General features: G+C 37.0%; 3 protein-coding genes and 1 pseudogene across 8 annotated transcripts; 2 read left to right on the forward strand and 2 right to left on the reverse strand.

Moving 5' to 3' along the window:
• Positions 1 to 1530: 1530 nt before the first annotated feature.
• LOC105761915 (uncharacterized) lies at positions 1531 to 1983 on the reverse strand. The gene has a single exon (XM_012579851.1). The coding sequence runs from the start codon at positions 1981 to 1983 to the stop codon at positions 1531 to 1533; it is 453 nt and encodes a 150-aa protein (XP_012435305.1).
• Positions 1984 to 5928: 3945 nt separating this feature from the next.
• On the forward strand, positions 5929 to 8219 carry LOC105762921 (eukaryotic translation initiation factor 4B3). The gene is made up of 2 exons (XM_012580898.2): positions 5929 to 7243; positions 7858 to 8219. The coding sequence occupies exons 1-2, from the start codon at positions 6162 to 6164 to the stop codon at positions 7892 to 7894; spliced, it is 1119 nt and encodes a 372-aa protein (XP_012436352.1). The 5' UTR covers positions 5929 to 6161; the 3' UTR covers positions 7895 to 8219.
• Positions 8220 to 8394: 175 nt separating this feature from the next.
• Positions 8395 to 14830, reverse strand: LOC105762919 (translocase of chloroplast 120, chloroplastic). 6 transcript variants are annotated; one of them, XR_008191914.1, is made up of 4 exons: positions 14673 to 14830; positions 10024 to 14384; positions 9568 to 9675; positions 8791 to 9110 (listed from the first exon to the last, which is right to left on the reverse strand). XR_008191914.1 is itself a non-coding variant. In XM_012580896.2 (2 exons), the coding sequence occupies exon 2, from the start codon at positions 14358 to 14360 to the stop codon at positions 10092 to 10094; it is 4269 nt and encodes a 1422-aa protein (XP_012436350.1). In that variant the 5' UTR covers positions 14361 to 14384; positions 14673 to 14830; the 3' UTR covers positions 9848 to 10091. The 6 variants fall into 6 exon arrangements, 1 of the variants encoding a protein (XP_012436350.1); XR_008191913.1 differs by having other exon boundaries at positions 9468 to 9675; XR_001124047.2 differs by having other exon boundaries at positions 9405 to 9675.
• Positions 14831 to 15780: 950 nt separating this feature from the next.
• The window catches only part of LOC105761916 (pentatricopeptide repeat-containing protein At2g21090-like), a 33345-nt pseudogene continuing 30286 nt past the window's right edge, over positions 15781 to 18839 (forward strand).

Genomic DNA, 18839 nt, shown 5'->3' on the forward strand with positions numbered 1-18839 from the left:
CACAATTATACAAGGGCTCGCATAAACAGGGGTTCGCATGTCATAAAAAACTAGAGTTTGCATCTATGTTCTAAGAGTTTGTGCTTTCAAACCTATATTGTTTTACATATGGGTTCACTTAACAAGGGCTCGCATGTATGAGTTCACATGCAAAAAGGGGGTTCACATACAAGGGGCTCTCATATTATAGGGCTCACACTCATAAGCTCACATATGGGCTTGGACCTACAGGGGTTCATATAGAAAGAAGGTCTTGCATGTAAGGGGTTCACACATGTATACTATGGGACAATACTGCATTCATACTGGGTGATCTTGACATGGTATACTATAAGACAATACTGCATTCATGTAGGAATTTCGCAAATGGTCCTAGACATTGTTCACTTGAGTCATCATATCTACCATGGTACTTAGCACCACGATAAGATCTAACATTCTTAATCCTTTTGTTGAGTTGATTCTCAACTTCAAATTTATAAGCTTTGAACACGTCCAGAGACTGAGATTTCTCATGAATGAGATATAGGTACCCATAACGTGAGTAATCATCTATGAATGTTATGAAATATTGTTGACCGTTCTAGAATGTCGTAGGGAATGTTCCACAAATATCTGTATGAATTAATTTTAAGACGTCTGAAGATCTGTTTGCACCCAATCTCTTGGTTTTGGTCTATTTTCCTTTAATGCAATTGACATAGACATCAAAGTCTGTGAAGTCAAGAGACTCTAAAATACCATTAGACATAAGGCGTTCAACTCTAACTTTTGAGATATAACCTAAGCGCTTATGCCATAGTGATGCTGAATTTTCCTTATTTAATTTGCGTTTAATACCACGTGATTCCACATGCAATGTTTCATTATAGGATGCAACTGTTTCTAGCAAATAAATGTTGTCATAAGTATTTAAATAACCAATTTCAACAACATTCGAATTTCAAGGCAAACTAAATTGATTCTTTCTAAATAAACAATAATATCCAAATTTGTCCAACTAAGAAACAAAAACTAAATTCTGTCTAAATGACGGTAGAATAAAAATGTCTTTTAAATCCAAATGAAAACCAGTTCCTAATAACAACCTAAAATGCCCAATTATTTCCACTTCTATCGATTTTCTACCATTCATGAATATGTGTCTTTCACCATCACTTGGCTTTCAGTAACTCAGGAAACCCTGCATAGAAACACTTACGTGAGTAGTAGCATCAGAATTTATCTACCAAGCGTTTCTAGGTACTGAAGTTAAATTAACCTTAGAACATACCAAATTAAGAATTATATCTTTCTTTGCACGCTAGGCATAATATTTGGTACATTCTTTTTTCATGTGTCTAGATTTGTTACAAAAAAAACAACTCTCTGTAGCTTGCTATTGCTTCTTTTGAGCTAGACCCTTACCAGCTTCATTCTAATGTTTTCTTTTCTTGCCCTTGTCTTTAGGGGCATTGGCCAAATGAGGACTTTTAGACTTGTCACACTTCAGCCTTTCTTCCTCTTGCACACAATAAAAAATGAGCTCATTTAGAGTCCATTTCTCATTTTGATAGTTATAACTAATTTAAATTGATTGAACTGTGCATGAAGCGATACCAAAACCATAAGAACAAGCAATTCCTCAGAAAGCTCAATCTTAAGTGTCTTAAGTCTTAAAGCAACATGGAACATCTCCATAATGTACTCCCTCACATTTCCTTGACCCTTATACTTCATAGACATCAAAGAATTTAGAAGTGGTGTCATCTCAACCTTATTATTTTTAGCAAAATGTTTCTCAATTTTGTCAAGGAAACCCTTGGCCTGAGTAATCTCTTTAGATTCTGTGCCCTTAAAGGCTTCTAGAATGTTGTGTTTTGTGGTCATTAGACTCATGCGATTTGAACGATCCCATCTTTCAAAATCCATATTAAAATCAGGGGTACTTTCCGCAGTAAGAGGTGTAGGTTGTTCTTCCCTTAGTGCAAGTTCTATGTCCATAGAGCCAAACACTATAAGTAAGTGTCTTTTCCATTCCTTAAAATTAGTCCCATTAAGCATGGGTAGGGTATAGAATTTATATTAGCAGATATTGTGGCAGCAGAAGATGAACTTGTTGAATATAGAACAAATAAAAACAAGCTCACATCAATATTCATAAGTAAACAATAAATTCAAGATAATGGCTAATCTCATCTCAAAATACCAAACACAACATTAATATCAAGTCTTTGGATAGTAATATTAATAGTAAGTGATACTCTTGTTGTAGCAATCAAACATTAACAATAAATTATGTTAAACAATTAATTAATCTTTGGACTAACTTATTGCTCACATAAAATACCTTATAATTGTCACACATTTATCACCATAGATGTCGTTGAAATTCGCCAAATATTAACTTACCTTTGGGTCAATTAATAAACACATGAATCACAAAAACATATAATCATCTTGATATTTTAAATAAACTAATCTAAGCTAAAGAGGTCACATTGGCGGTATTTTGTTTCAACTAATCTATTTAAAATATTAGACATCTTTAATTAAAACTCAAAGCTAAAATCTGAATTTATTTGTTACATAATAAACTTATCTTAGTTTCATTTTCAATCAAATTAAAAGATAATTGTATGTATATGTATATTTTCCCAAAACAACATATATCAAAATTAAATATTAAAAAAACAGTATCATAATAATTGACATATCCCATAACTCAAACTATAGATTATAATATCACAATGTAATCGAATATTTGGAATCATAAAATGTCAAAATTATAATATATATTTACAATAAAATTCAAAATCAAATTTCACTTATCTTTAAATTTAATGCAATTAATCTAATAAACCCACGCATCCTTCAATCTGAATTAAACGAAAACTAATGATGAAACCTTTTCAAGCACTGAATGAATATCGAGAAAGAAAAAAAATCAAATCAATGAAAAATTGGGAGCATCTCGTTCTGTATTTTCCTATGAAACATTAAAGCATCTAATAGATTAAAAAAAACAATAAATAATAACCAATCACCCACGTCTTAAGAGCCAAGAATTAAATAAAGACAATAATTCACTATAAAAAACCAAGAATTGAAAGTAAAATTACATGGGTTTGGTATAAACCCTAAAATTTCAATCATAACCACTAAAAACATTAATCATAATTGAGTAAAACCTAAAAGAAATTTATCAAGAATTTCAAAGATTTAACATAAATATATACAAAATATTAAACCTATAAAATTTCATGAATCAATCATTCTAAGAATAAAGAAGCTTAATCAATTATCAATAATTCGACATAACGAGACTCGATATCACTTGTTAGAACCATAAAACAATATTTAATATAAACTTCAAACTGTAAATCAAGATCTATCATGTTAAATCATTAAAAACAAAACAAGAATAAAAGTAGATGTGAAAGTATACTTGAATCCATGAATTCCTTGAAGTTTTTCGGATATTAAAGATTTGATCTTCCAAATTAGCACACAATAAATTCAGAGAATATTTGCTCTCTCTTTCCTAAGGATGAGATATTAGAAAAGTTATCTTGTATGTAATTTAGACCATAACCTTAATATATATAACTTTGGCACATTAGCCCTAATTCTTAATCAGCCCATCATTAATTAGAAATTAGTTACTAGAGTATCTACACATATTTGACCCATACTTTATTTAATAATTAAAACCCAACAAATCTTAACCAAATTAGATCATTTTAATTTGGGCTAACCTATTATGATAGTAAATAATAACATGTAATTATGTTATGTACATATTTTCCAACACCTAACACTCCTTTATGAATTACTTTCTCATAAACATGGCTATGTAATTCCTACGATAAAAGGTGAGAAAGTTACTTTCCCATGTAGGTTGGAAAGTTAAAAGATATTAAAACAAAATAGTTTTGGTTTAGAGTATTGATCTATTAAACATAAAAAGAAGAAGCTATTACCTCATTTCCACTACCAACTCTCTTGTTATTTTGATTGATTTATTTTTCTAATTTTATTTTCGATATGTATATTGATTCATCTATATAGTATATTGTTTACATATTATATTTATTTTCTATTATTTCGGCTCTTTCCTTCCAATATATTGATGGATCGAAATTTCAATTTTATTATAGTATTCATTTCAAAACAAATTTTATATATGCATTGTTATATTTAAAAATATATGCAAGATAAAATTGAAATAAATTTGATTTCAATTAAAATTATAAATTAAAATAATAATTTTAAAATTTAGCAATTAAGGTATTATTAAATATTTATTACTAATAAAATTTATGGTAAAATATTAAATTCATGAATATTATTTAAATTTAAAAAGGGTAAACTTGAAAGTTATCATTACATTCTTAAGAAAGTATTTAGTGACCTAAACTTGATAATGCAACTTTGCAAGATTTTAATCAATACTTTCTAATGCATATCAAACATTTACACCAAGGTATTGATGATGATTCTCAAATATTGCAGAACAAAATGTGATACGATGCAATAGAAACAAAGACACAGGGAGCGAGTTACTTGCTCTTAGCGGTCAAAGCGAACCCTTTCATTTTGACATTCTAAATTCTTTAATTCAAAATGAATCAAATCTCCTCAGGTAGGATTTGAACCTAGGAGCAGTCAATTAACAGTCGACCGCTCTACCGTTGAGCTATTGAAGAACAACGGGAGATTAGATCTCATAGAGTTCAATTCTCGTTCTCCACCTTTGAGCTATTGAAGAACAACGAGAGATTAGATCTCATAGAGTTCAATTCTCATTCTCCACCCATGACTAATATGAACTTAAAATTTCCTTTGTAACTCCCGAAACTTGTTTGTAGTGGCTCCGTTCCATGCCTCATTTCATAAGGAACCTCAAAGTGACCTTATTTCATTATATTTCATCCAGATCTCAATTTCGTTTTAATATTGTCATAGATATGACATAAGAGATGTTGGTTCTAGTCTATCTTTTTCTATTTCTATATATGTATATGGAAAGTTCAAAAATCACCATATAATAATCCAGCAAAAAAAGAAAAATGGAGATTAATGATGATTTTAAAATATTTTATACTAGGGAATTTAATAGTCTTATGCATGATGATAATCAATTTGGTCGTTATGGTCGGGTAAAATATTATTATTTTAATTAAATTAATATTATAATTATATAATAAATTTTAAATATAAATTTTAAAATATTCTAAAAATAAACAATGAAAATATATTAAATATAATATAAATATATATAAATTTCATAAAATTAAAATAAAATAAAGTAGTAAATTACTAAGAAAATTAATACATAAAATAAATGCAATAATAGATAAAAACGAGATGCGATTTCCCCTAGATATTTTATACTTTCTCTCACAAAAAAAGAAAAATTTGTAATGTCGACTCCATTTGTGATTTCATCGATTATTGGCCTATAAAAAAATGAGTATATCAAAATGTAATAATGCATTGCAAAAGTATGAAACGCTAACGTTGGTAGTGTGTTGAGATTAGGCATTGTGGGTATTTTGGCATTGAGTCAAATTCCTTGGTTTCTTATGTTACCAAACCATGAATGTCCAACTTGTAGTGGAATAAAAAATATCCACACATAAGATGCTACATATCTTTGTATTATTAGCTTTTATTTAGTTTTAGGAGTTTAATTTTTTTTAAGAGTTTGATTTCAGAGTTATTTTTTAATTGTGAGTATTTTTTATTTATTTCAAACATCAATAAATTTAATAAAAATAATAGTAATAATCAGATGTGAATTTTAGAATTTAAAAAATCCAAGCTTAAAAGCCTAATGTAGTGCAATTTGTTAGATTTCCGCGTGTAGAAGTTGTATCATGGTCGGCCACAGACACAGAGTAAGGAAGCTGAAAGAGTTTGTATCCACAAATGACTATTTTTATAGAAAAAAAAAAGTAGGTCCCAGTATTTGTTTGGTTTCAAACATTGGCAGTAGAATTGGATTCCGAGTGGGATAAGGAAACAAAACAAGTTCCGGTCATATAAAATCCCAATCGTCCCGTGTTTTTATTCATTCTAAAATTCATCTACCGTCGGATCTGAATCTGCTAATCTCATTTCTCACTTTCCCCATCCTACTACACTGCGCAAACCAATACCAAAAACGACCATCCATCATGGCGGCAACTGTATCGTCTCCTTGGGGCAAAGCCGGCGCTTGGGCTCTCGATGCAGAAGAAAATGAAGCTGAACTCCAGCAACAGAGCCGCGTCGATTCTTCCGCTGAAAAGCTCGCGGATTTCCCTTCTTTATCCGCCGCCGCCTCCACCAAAACCAAGAAAAAGAAGAGCCAACCCATCTCTCTCGCCGAATTTGCTGCCTATGGCTCTGCTAAGCCGAGTGAGCCAACTGGCCTGACTCACGAGGACCTCCTCCTACTCCCTACCGGTCCTCGCCAACGCTCTCCCGAGGAACTCGATCGCAACCGTCTTGGCGGCGGTTTTAAATCCTATGGTTCGAACCGATACAATTCCAGCGGCGACGATTCCTCAAGTAATAGTAGATGGGGATCTTCTAGGGTTTCAAATAGAGATTCCAATAAAGAAATGGCTCCCTCACGCGCCGATGAGATGGATAATTGGGCGTCGGCTAAGAAATCGACTCCTGCTGGGAACGGATTTGGGGGTGGATTTGAGAGGGGAGATAGAGGAGAGGGAGGGTTTTTTGATTCGCAATCGAAAGCCGATGAAGTAGATAACTGGGCATCTAATAAGAGTAGTAAAAGCGTGAATGCTGCAGCACCGCCACGGAGATTTGGTGGGGGATTTGAGAGAAGAAGCAGTTTCGATTCACTTCAATCAAGGGATTCCCCAAGGGATTTGGATAATTGGGGAAAGAAAAAGGAGGAGACTGGCAGTACTGCTGGTAGTGGTGGAGTGAGACCAAGGCTTGTGCTTCAGCCACGCACCGTTCCTGTGACCGAGGAGGCTAAAAAGGAATTGACTGCGCCCAAGCCTAAAGGGGCAAATCCTTTTGGCGAGGCAAGGCCGAGAGAGGAAGTGTTGAAGGAAAAGGGGAAAGATTGGAAGGAGATTGATGAGAAGCTGGAAGCTGTTAAGATTAAAGAGACAGTTGCGGTTGCAGAGAAAGAGAGAGGACGAAAGGCAAGCTTTGGTGGAAATGGGCGTGCCCCCGTTGAAAGGAGCTGGAGGAAGAATGAGTCTGATGAGGCTGCTGCTGCTGCTGATCGACCCCAAAGGTTTGTTCACTTATCTCATATTCATTGCTTGTTGATTTGAGAATATATACATATATTAACTGCGTTTGGGTGTGTTTGTGTGTGTAATTAAGTAGCACGACTATATTTTTATGCTTGCCACAATTGCTATAGAACGGTGTTTTCCTATCTATGTAGCAGTACTCCATCGTTATATCTTTTAAGCTAGGGATTCTGGGAAAGGGAATTGAATTTATCTACCTAAATCGACAAATAGCTATGCATCTTTTTCATCTCTCTTGTTTTTGTTCCTATTTGAGTAATGTATCAACAGTTACGGTAACTGGTAAGTGTAAAGCATGGGTAATACTGCGAGTACTTTCAAGTGAAAGCCCCTCCTGTATAAGAAAATGTCAAGAACATATTGTTAGTTGCTATGGGTCTATATGATCATAATCATGGTAATTAAGTGATGATTGGTTTCAAACCCCTGAAATCGCACACACGTTTGATCTTTTCCATGGAAAGCCCCTCGCCTATGAGATTCCACTTTTGAATTATTGTTTTCTTTCGGGGAGAGCATTGTCTATTAATTATTATTGTGTCAGAACGACATGACAAGTGTTTGCTCTGACCTAGTTTTCTTCTGAATCCAGCTCTGAGACAGAGAATGGCCATGTTGCGGACAATTGAAGATAGAGAAAACAAATATGAAAGCTTAGGTCTGAAGTAAGGGAGGAGAAGAACTTTTGAAATTTTTGGATGTCTAATTTGTTGAGACTTGTTTGTCTTTTGTTGTGACTGTTATTATTGTCAATGCAGTATTTAAACAATTTTGGTAGGCTTCGAATTAGTTGCATTGGCTTTGGTCAAACATGTCTTGTTTGCCGCAGGAACGTTGCTCCGTGTAGAGTTTATTAATTTTATTTTCAAGTTTTTATTGATCTTGTGAGCACGAGTTCATTTCATCATTGTTTGAATTGGTGACCAAATAAATCCTATTTTTAAGGTTTGTGTATTAGTTGTTTCTTTTTAGCTACTCTGGTCTTTGCCATCTGATATCTTTAATCCTAATGCACGGTACGTGTATTTGTGCAAAATCAGATCATACTTTTGGGTTTTCTTTTTTTTTTAAAGTTCTTGATCCGAGATTCCCCCTTTTCTTGGAAAAACTTCATGTATTAAGATTGAAGTTACGATAAAACAATGAGATGGCGTGCTCAAGTTTGCATTAGAAGATGTCATATGGCTTCCACCATTTAGAAGTCTTTTTCAGTCCTATTGGAAAGGAATCTTATATTTTGAAAGTTGAGGAACCACACTTGCTAAGCCAAGTTATATATTCTGTCATTACTACTTTCTTCCCACTTGAGTAACATAGCACAACTTGATACCCTGATCTTTTAAGTTGTGAAGATGTATTGGCAACTTGCACTGCACATGCTTTGTTTTCAAGTGCATTTAGATTTTGCATGCTGGAAGAAAGGGGGTAGCTTGTAAGTAGGGAGCACGATTGAAGGCGAATTGGCCAGCCACTGCAGAGCCTACAGGAAGCCAATGGGATTTTTAATTTTAGTTAAAAGAAAAAATTTGATATGAACTGGATGTTGCTCCCCAGATGTGTTTTATGTATATTATTATGATGCATTGTTCTAATCAAATCATAACAGACTCTTTCTGGTCTAAAATTTTAACACACCAATCAGCTCCCGCTCATGCGGGCATACCAGCAATTATTAAAAATGAAAAGTACCGCATCAGGACATGTGTTACGCAGTTGAAAATAAAAGGATTTAAAGTCAAGTTAGCAGGAAAACTTGGTGTCTGGCTTTTCACATGTTTGCATTTTGCTCACACCTCCTTTCATCAATGCTCCTCTCAGCTTTTACGGCCAACTAATTACCTGGACCTGCCAAATGCCAATACTTCAAAATCTTACGTCTATACAGACCAACCAAGTCTTTTAAAATTTGGGATTAATGGACTCTTGTACTGAAATGCAAATCCTACATTTATTATTATAGTTCAGACACCAGATTTTCCTTTACTGAGGCCATCGTCTTCGACTTTGAAATTCTAACATTTTAGTTCATAAGTGCACTAGAAGATCCCTACAACAGTTAAAATCTATCCGCTCTATAATCTCAGGGTCTTAAATATGTCGCCCTTACTGCTATAATCTAGAATAAACAAATTTCCTAACCTCATTAGTCTTGGCAGCTGAGGGTTGAAAAGGAAGACACAAATGCTACTGGAGAGTACTGACCCTGAGTCAAAGGTTGCTCTTATCTATGCACTGGCCGCCAAGAGAAATGGGACTGCTATGACCCTTTGGGAAGGCCTTCAAGGAAGAGGAGACCCCTTACCATTCAATTGCAGTTGTTATCCCCCAAAGAATAGGGACCTCACAGGTTGCAGCACTAAGGGCGTCCTGATCACTGCCTTATGCTTCATACTGGCTCAGGCGGTGTCACCTGCAAGTTAACCCCCTTGCAAGTGATCTTTTATAATGTTCCACTACATTTCTAATTCCGTCCATGATGAATATTGAAATGCCACCTCATCATCAATTACATACATGTAAATACACCTATTTGTAGAACATTTTGGCTATTTATCCTATAGTATATTAATAATGTAGGAAAGTGAGAAAAGAAACAACTCTTGATTGAGGAGAGGATGATTTCATGGGAACAAAAAAAACCTTATTATGCAAAATATCTAAACAACGAAACTACAATCACCATATCCAGCAAAGATAAAAGAAATGGTAGAAAAATATTATAGAAATTTCAGCACCTTACTTTCAGAGTTTCACTCACCTCTTGAAAGACCACAGAGACTTGGCCATTTTTAAAAATTTGTATTATCCGTAGCAACCTAATTCTCATCATTGTCCATACTGCACTTGATGTGAATATTCAAATAGTTTTTTCAGTAAAGGAAGGACAGCAATCAAAGCAAGCTGAAGCTGTTCAGAGCTATTTATTCGTAAACTGACTTGTCCAGCACCTTTGTTATTCAGATTGGCACGAGCTATTAGATTCGTAGACCGTCCAACAGGCACCTGTGACTGTATATTGCATCCAATGGCAAGATCTCCATGCCAATCCATGATAGATAGGCCAAGTGTAGATAAGGAGCGACCCAGAGGGTAATCTTTATCCCTCAATTGTGCTTCCAAGCTGCCCCCATAAGCAAGATCGCCACGTCCAGTCATAGCACCCCCAGCCATGACTACTTGGAACTGCTTATTAGCAATCAGTTTGTCTTCAAATTTCACTCCAGCTGATAGCGCATCACCTAAGAGTGTAACTGAGATGCCAGCCATTGCCTTATTCTTCTTCAGATTACTAAACCTGGTCTCGCTGCGCAGTGTATAGGCTAAGTCCTTTCCAACAGTCTGCATATCAAAACCCAATGAAGTTGCTTTACCTTCCCCGTGCTTTAAAGAACTGGCCAGTTCCATTTGGACATTGGCATCCCTTTTGTCCTTTGTAACCTGGCCAGAAAATGAAATAGGAAATTTCTTTTCTGCAACGAACAGTCTTTCGACATTAATACCTTCGTAACCAACATCATGATCCCAACCATGAGTATCTAGAACTGGCCTAACAAGCCATGGGTTGGAGGAATCAAGGGAACGATAGCGATGAGTTGGATTATCAGAATCAAAAGAAGCAGGCAACGCCAAATCTGGCATTGGAACTGGAACAGAAGAAGCACCACTACTTTCTTCTTCTGCATTTTCACCATACTCACTTGGCAGATCCTTGGCTGCAGATGCCATTTTCTTCATCATCTTTCGCTGCTTTTTCTCTTCCTTCAGTTGCTTCTTCATAAAAAGTTTTTCTCTATATTCCAACTCATCAAAATATGCTTTTTTCTGAGCCTTACTAAGCTTTGCTATTTGTGCTTTACTCAACCGCTTGAAAGGTGGCAGCTCATCATATTCTGGCTCATCCTCGGAGTCAGAGGATTCATCCAAATCATCATCTAATCCATCCTCATCACCATACTGCTCTTCAGGAAGCTTAACTTGCGGTCTCGATTGAAGAAGAGATGAAAGAAGGTAAGGTAAAGGAGGTGTTCTTGCTCGAGTAGCAAAAGGCTTTCCTGGGGGAGTATCTTGCAACTTCAAAAGCGTGTTTGCCTCGGCCAGAATTTTAGATGCTAACGAAAGCAACAACAAATGAGGCTTCCAGACCTGACCATTTGGCAATACTCTCTGGCCTGCCCTATTGGTTCTACATGCAGAGTGATTCTCCACTAATGAAACAGGATTCATGAGTCGCATATCCCCAGCTGCCTGACGAATAGCCTGCTGTACAACATGAGAACGTTGAGTGACAAACATGTCATAGCTAGAAGCAGTACCATTAGGACCATCTGGTGGAGCAGAAGCTGCATGAGTCAAAACCACAATTGCATTAAACCATATAGAGGGACCAAAGACCTCAGTTATGGTACGCAAGAGGGGCATATCACCAAAATCCCTCGTTTGCATGTCCAACCTATCAAGGTACAACACAATATCTGGAGGTGTTTTCTTAATGAAACGCTTAACGGAGTGAAGGATCTTCTCGTTCTGGCATTGGTCAGACCAGGAAGGAAGAAGGCCTGGTGTGTCAATTACACGAACTTTAATACCATGCACAGTACCCACAACATCCTGAACCTTTTTGGTACCAGTCTGGAAAGCATCGGTGCCAAACTTGACTTCATCAAATATTGAATTAATAGTAGCACTTTTACCAACTCCGGTCTTCCCAAGGACCATAATTGTACAGGAGAAATCAAGGGGTTCATTTCCAGCTGCCTCAAGCTGTTCAGCCATAGCACTTGCACGGTCAAAGCTGAAGGCACCAACCCGGCCCCCATTTCTCCCCCGGAGCTGCTCAGCTAATCCTAGTCTGTACAAAACCTGTGCCACAACAACATTATGGGGAGTCTGCCCGAGCCTATTTGCAAGCCTCAAAAACTTAACTCTAATCAACTGAAGCTTTTCACGAGTCTCATCATTCTCCTCAGCCTCCACATTGCCAATATCTTCAATTTGTTGTGCCTGTGCCTGTGCCTGTGCCTGTGAGACACTTCCATTTGCACGAGGCTGCTGCACCACCCTGGCGGCAGGTTCCAATAATGGAGCAGCGCGCCCAAGGCCAGCAGGATGAGGAGAGATAGCAGGGTTAGTAGATTTAACAGATGATGACAATGCTGGAGCAGGAAGAATTTCACATTCTCTAGTGACAGAGTTGTTTGGCTTAGGCTCCTGAGCCATGTCCACTTTTTTCCCAAATTCTTCGGCTTTAGCAGACACTGAAGATCCTGGAGCATGTTGCACTTCCTGCTCTATCGTCACTTGGGTGCTTTGCTTATCTTGTTGATTTTTCTCTGCGTTATCATCAGAATGTTCAATCACAAAATTAATATCTTGACATTTATTACCCACCATTTCATCAGGGAGCCGAGATTGAAAACCATCATGAACCTCTGTCCTCAAATCAGCTTTACCCGACTCAATTTTCTCATTCCTCTCATCTGTAAACTTTTCTGAAGAGGACAGGTTTCCAACTGTAGAAGCAACTGTTCCTTCAACAGATTTACTCGGCTCAGATTGCGTATGTTTCAGTTCATCAATCTCACCATTATGCTTCATGTCCCTAGCATATGATAAATCTTCTACTTTTCCATTCATGTTATCCTCCACCTCCTTAGCAGCAAAAGCCTTATTTGCTTTTTCATCTCCATCTCCACCATCCACTGAATCAAGACCAGCTGTAGCCCCTTTTACTTCTGTACGCTCTTGTCCCTGATCAGTATCTCCTTTAACAGGCATCTCAATTACTGTATCAGACTTGAGACTTCTTTTTTCCTCGTCCCTTGGAACTTCTGTTTCTCCGGTACCATTGATTTCATCTTCATCTCCACCATGCACTGAATCCAGACCAGCCGTAGCCCCTTTTACTTCTGTACACTCTTGTCCCTGATCAGTATCTCCTTTTACAGGCATCTCAATTACTGTATCAGACTTGAGACTTCTTTTTTCATCATCCCTCGAAACTTCTGTTTCTCCAGTACCATTGATTTCAAGTACTTCCTTCCCACCATTCAATTCATCAGTCTTTTCGCCCATTTCAGTACCTGCCTTGTCAATCTTATCAGCTTTACCAGCCTCAATCTTCTCATTCCTCTCATCTGCAAACTTTTCTGAAGAGGATAAGTTTCTATCAGCAGAAGCAACTGTCTCTTCAACAGATTTCCTTGGCTCAAACAGCCTATCTTTCAGTTCATCAATCTCACTATTAAGCTTCATGTCCCTAGCATTCAATAAATCTTTTAGTTCATCTGCAGAAGCAACTGTCTCTTCAACAGATTTCCCTGGCTCAGACAGCCCATCTTTCAGCTCATCAATCTCACTATTAAGCTTCATGTCTCTAGCATTCAATAAATCTTTTAGTTCTCCATTCATGTTATCCTCCACCTCCACAGCAGCAAAAACCTTTTCATCTTCATCTCCGTCTACTGAACCAAGATCAGCTGTGGCACATTTCACTTCCGTATCCTCTTTTCCCTGATCAGTATCTCCTTTTACAGGCATCTCCATTCCTGAATCAGACTTGAGATTTCTTTTTTCCTCATCCCTCGGAACTTCTGCTTCTCCAGTACCACTGATTTCAGGTACTTCCTTCCCACCTTTCAATTCATCATTGTTTTTGCCCATTTCAGTCCCTCCCTCGTCAATCTTATCTGACACCACACCACCACCAACACTCTCACCTTTCTGCTGGTCCACCAACTCTGCCACAGCCTCCTGAGTTCCAACCTCACTTGGAACGTCGTTCTCCTGAGTTTCAATAGCCTCTTGAAAGGTCTCTGCTTCAGGTTCTAAATTCAAGTTCTCCTTAACTACCTCTGAACCAGTATCGCCAAATGTCTCAACATTTCCAATTGCATCCTCAACTGAACTGCCGCCATCCACTCCAGATTTTTCTGCCTGTTCTTGCAAATTCTCCAGTGTTGAACTTGCCTCCTCAAAAACCTCATCTACTGGTTCTTCTGTTTCACCGGAATCCCCAGCAAGCGTCACCTTCACTTCCTCATTGGCAACTCTTTCTTCCGCAATCTTATTATCTACCATTACTACCCCATTTTCCATTTTCACAAATGTTGCTTCAAAAACCTAAAGTCAGGAAGAAGATGAGAAAAAAGAGAGAGAGCCCATTATAACCACTAACCATCTGAATAATCAATTATAAGAAGCACCTACAAAACGAAAACCCATCCTTTCCTAAAACCCCAACATAAAAAAGCAATATGAATCCAAATGTTAAAGAAAGAAAATGGATCGGTCTAGTCCTTCAGAACCGAAACATCATCTTTCCAAAACAAATCAGATCCCAAGTTCATAAATGTCGATAATAACAAAAGAGAGATAGTAATTATAATAAAATAAAAATAAAAAGGTTACCTGGTGTTTATGGTGCAGTGATTTTCAGATAGAGAAAGAGAAAAGGGTTTTCTGTACTATAATGAGAGACAGATTAGAGAGTCAAAGTATCTGTGGCTGGTTTATATATATGCCTTTTTCTATTTTCCTCTATTTCCACATCTACTGCAACTGCACAAGAAATGATGCATTACGGATAAGAAGGTAATCAAGGGATGAGAATGGAGGTTGGGATGTGATCAAACGGTGAGAGATGGTTGATTAGTATGATCATGAAAAACGCCGAATGACGGTGATAAGAAAATTAAAGTGAGAAAGAAAGGAAAGTTTAGCCTATCAAATGGATAGAGTCACGTGATCATACCTTATTCGAGAGGGACAGACAGGGAGAGATTGTGGGCCGTCCAATCTTTCCTGATTGATTGCCAAATTGCAAACCTTTTTTTTAAGATATAAATTTGCCAATATTTAATTTTAATTACAAAAACGGAAATGATAAAAGATTCAGTTCAAGATAAAATTATTTGTTTTTAGAAAAAGTAACTAAAATAAAAATGATTTGTTGTAATAATTCTTTCCAATTATGACATTTTAATAAAGTAGTTTATGGATAAAAATATCTTGAAACTCTTTACTTTTCCTCTTAATTCCAATATCCGAATATCATTTTCTTTTGTTTTAAAATTAAAATTAAAAATAAAACTCTCATTTAAACAAAAATAATGAAATATTTATGGAGAAATGTCCAAAAATTTCCTTATTTTCCTTTACTTTCATAAGCAAAATACAAAATGTTTATTTAATTAAAAAATAAATTCCTAATAAATTGGGTTTGGATTTGATTCAACAAGTTTCAGATTCAGCCCAGTAATGAGAAATGGCGAACTCCAGTCCAAATTTGCCTCGCGAATCCAACACCAACAGCCGCACTAAGTACCGCAACAGCCAATAACATCATTGGACCTAGCAAGTATTCTTTTAAAAATACTCCATTTTTCCTTTTTTCCTTTCACACGCTGTCTCTCTCCAATGCCAAAAGCCGCTTCTTCGGAAAACCCCATTATTGTCTTTTAAAAATATTTTTTTCACAGCAGTCGCTTACCCTATCCAACTCTAGTTTCTTACAACAATGCGCAAGAGCCAAGTCTTTCGAACTCCACAAGTTTCTAGACCTTCAGCCCGATACTTTTTTAGCCTATCATTTGGCGCTCGCAAAGTATTCGAAAAAATGGGTGCTATAAATTTATTTTATGTTAATAATATGTTATCTGTGTATGCAAAAGCCTGCTAGAATGTTGTTCGATCAGAGGCCCCCAAAGAGATTGTTTTGTGGAATACGATGGTTATTGCTTATGCCCAAAGCGGGTATTTTGAGGAAGCGTTTAGGTTTTATAAGGAGTAAAGGAATTTGTCTATTGGATGCAATGAATTCAGTTTTGCTGGTGTTTTGACTGTTTGTGTTAAGTCGAGAAAATTGCAACTTGCTAGGCAGGTTATTGTTGGGATTTTCACCCAAATAATATTATTTTAATAATTTATTTTTAAATGATATTGGTTGAGTTTTATTTACCTAAATTATACAGTAAAAACTCTAAAGTCAAATACACTAGGATTATGATAACTTTCGAGCAATTCCTAGCAAACTTTCAACACATTCAGTCTTGTCTGTCTAGTTAAAGCTATTCCATCAACGGGAACACCAAGTAATACGATAACATCTTTCGCACTTTTCTCACGGTAAGTGAAAAGTATGGGTCTCAAGATATTATTGTTCAACTAACGCAACTATCAAATTTGGATACATTTAAAAGCAGGAATCAAAACCAGTTACATCCAAGTATGCCCAAATCCTCGGATTAATAACATCGAAATGGTTATATGCGACTTGTTGTGAAGTGATCGACCCATTGGTTATACAAAGTTTATACAACATGCGTTATTGAACATGACAAACTTTTTATAGGCAAATTCATAATATTTATCTATTATACATCAGTAATCACCAACCCGCGCCCCATTAGGGATCCAGGTCTCTGACTCGCGACCCAAATAGGTCCTACTAGAAGATTGAGTCCAAAGCGAGCAACGAGAGGATAGCAAGACGAGTTCACAGACCCTGCTCATAGAACGAGCTCACGGACTCAGTTCGCAAGGCAAAGCCAATGACCCAGCTCGTAACGCAAGGCCATAAATCCAGCTCGCAAGGACCTAGGGAAGACTACTGTCTTAGCTCGCACACACCCAGGGAGCTTGCAGAAAGGGCCGCGTGCTCCGCAGGCCACCCAGACACGTGTCCAACAAGTACGAAGCCCACCCAGAATGTCGGTCCTAGGAACAGAAAAGACCGTGTGCTCCGTAGACACGTACCTAGCAAACCTAAAGTTCGTAGAGAATGTCAGTACTAAAGGCAGCGGAATCAAGACAAAATAGTAGGGGCCCTATCATAAGCTGTAATAGTATTTGTAACAACATGTATAAATACCCGAACACTCCTATCAATAACATAGAAGAAAATATTACTCAACAATTAGTGTGATGAACATAGACAAACTTTCGATCATCAGATTTTTCCAAGTTTAATTAAGTTTTCTTCAGTTTTCAAAGCAAATGGTTTTCCCAAGTTTTTAATCGAGACAAGCCGGAACGTTAAGTTCTGGTGACCAGCATAACGAAACAGACTTATTCACCAGATGGTTCACCAATAGACCAGAAAACCTCGGTAACATAGTTTATTGGGGAGCTATCATAAGCTGTAATAGTATTTGTAACAACATGTATAAATACCCGAACACTCCTATCAATAACATACAAGAAAATATTACTCAACAATTAGTGCGATGAACATAGACAAACTTTCGATCATCAGATTTTTCCAAGTTTAATTAAGTTTTCTTCAGTTTTCAAAGCAAATGGTTTTCCCGAGTTTTTAATCGAGACAAGCCGGAAAGTTAAGTTCTGGTGACCAGCATAACGAAACAGACGTATTCACCAGATGGTTCACCAATAGACCAGAAAACCTTGGTAACATAGTTTATTGGGGAGCTTCTGGTCCTTTAGACTTGAACATCTCTACTAATCAGGAGTTGTCACTCCCTCTCAACCAAGAGGCACCCCCGCAGCAGTTCTTGGCCCTTCAAGAGCAAATGAGACTTATAAGGGGGCAGATGGCTACTTAGGAGGCGCGATTCGAACAATAATAAGTTGTTCAATATGAGCTACTGAAATAAAACAAGGAGCTGCGAAGGAAGGCACATTTTGATAACTCCTATTTTCAGGACAATGTAAACACGCAAAGCGAGACCCTAGGCACCCAGGCTAAGGAATGATAAAACAAGATAGACGAGTTTCGAAGAGACGTATGGGCGTTACACCCTGAATCGTAAGACATGAATTGGTTGTTCTGCTCTAATAACCTACTGACCCCTGAGCACACAACAGTAAACCTACCACGTGACTTTAAGGTCTTGAAAGACATGTTTGAAGGAAGAAGGGACCCGCGAGCTCATTTGATGCAATACAACGACTACATGAATATACTAGGAGCATTAGATGTAGCAAAATACAAAGCCTTTTCCACAACGCTTAAGGAGATCACCAATGATTGGTACTTGTCTATTCCGTAAGGTTCGGTTCAAAACTTCTCACAATTGGAACAAATATTATTGGGCAAATTCAGGGCCCATAGAACTATTATAAAAATGCTCATAGGACTCATATACGTGAAATAAAGGGAGGGAAAGTTCCTTCAAGATTACGTGAAGAGATTCCAAGCGGTGACCCTAAACGCAAAAAACTTGGAGGACTAATGGGACATAGACGCCTTTATCACAGGGTACAAAATGACCATGTACAATAATCTTTCACAGATAACATACCACAAAGTCTGGCTGGCCTCTACGAGTGAGCTCATAAGTTCGTGGAAGTGGAGGAGATCAAACAGACATCGCGTGCAACCTTTCGAAGGGAAGACATTCAATTTAGAAGTAGGGAGGGACCTCGCGGTAAGTAAGGCCCCCTAGCTAATCACTGCGAGTAAGAAGCAACGGGCCATAGAGAGATCAGCCCCAATGTGATACACTCAAAGCTCCCTAGAGACCTTAGCAAGACCACGCCAAAAGATACGTTCCTCAAGGAAGGTTCGAAGCTTACAGCCCTTTAAATGTCACCTGTACCTACATTTTCAACCAA

Source organism: Gossypium raimondii, chromosome 12 (assembly GCF_025698545.1).
Source record: "Gossypium raimondii isolate GPD5lz chromosome 12, ASM2569854v1, whole genome shotgun sequence".
Lineage (NCBI taxonomy): Eukaryota > Viridiplantae > Streptophyta > Magnoliopsida > Malvales > Malvaceae > Gossypium > Gossypium raimondii.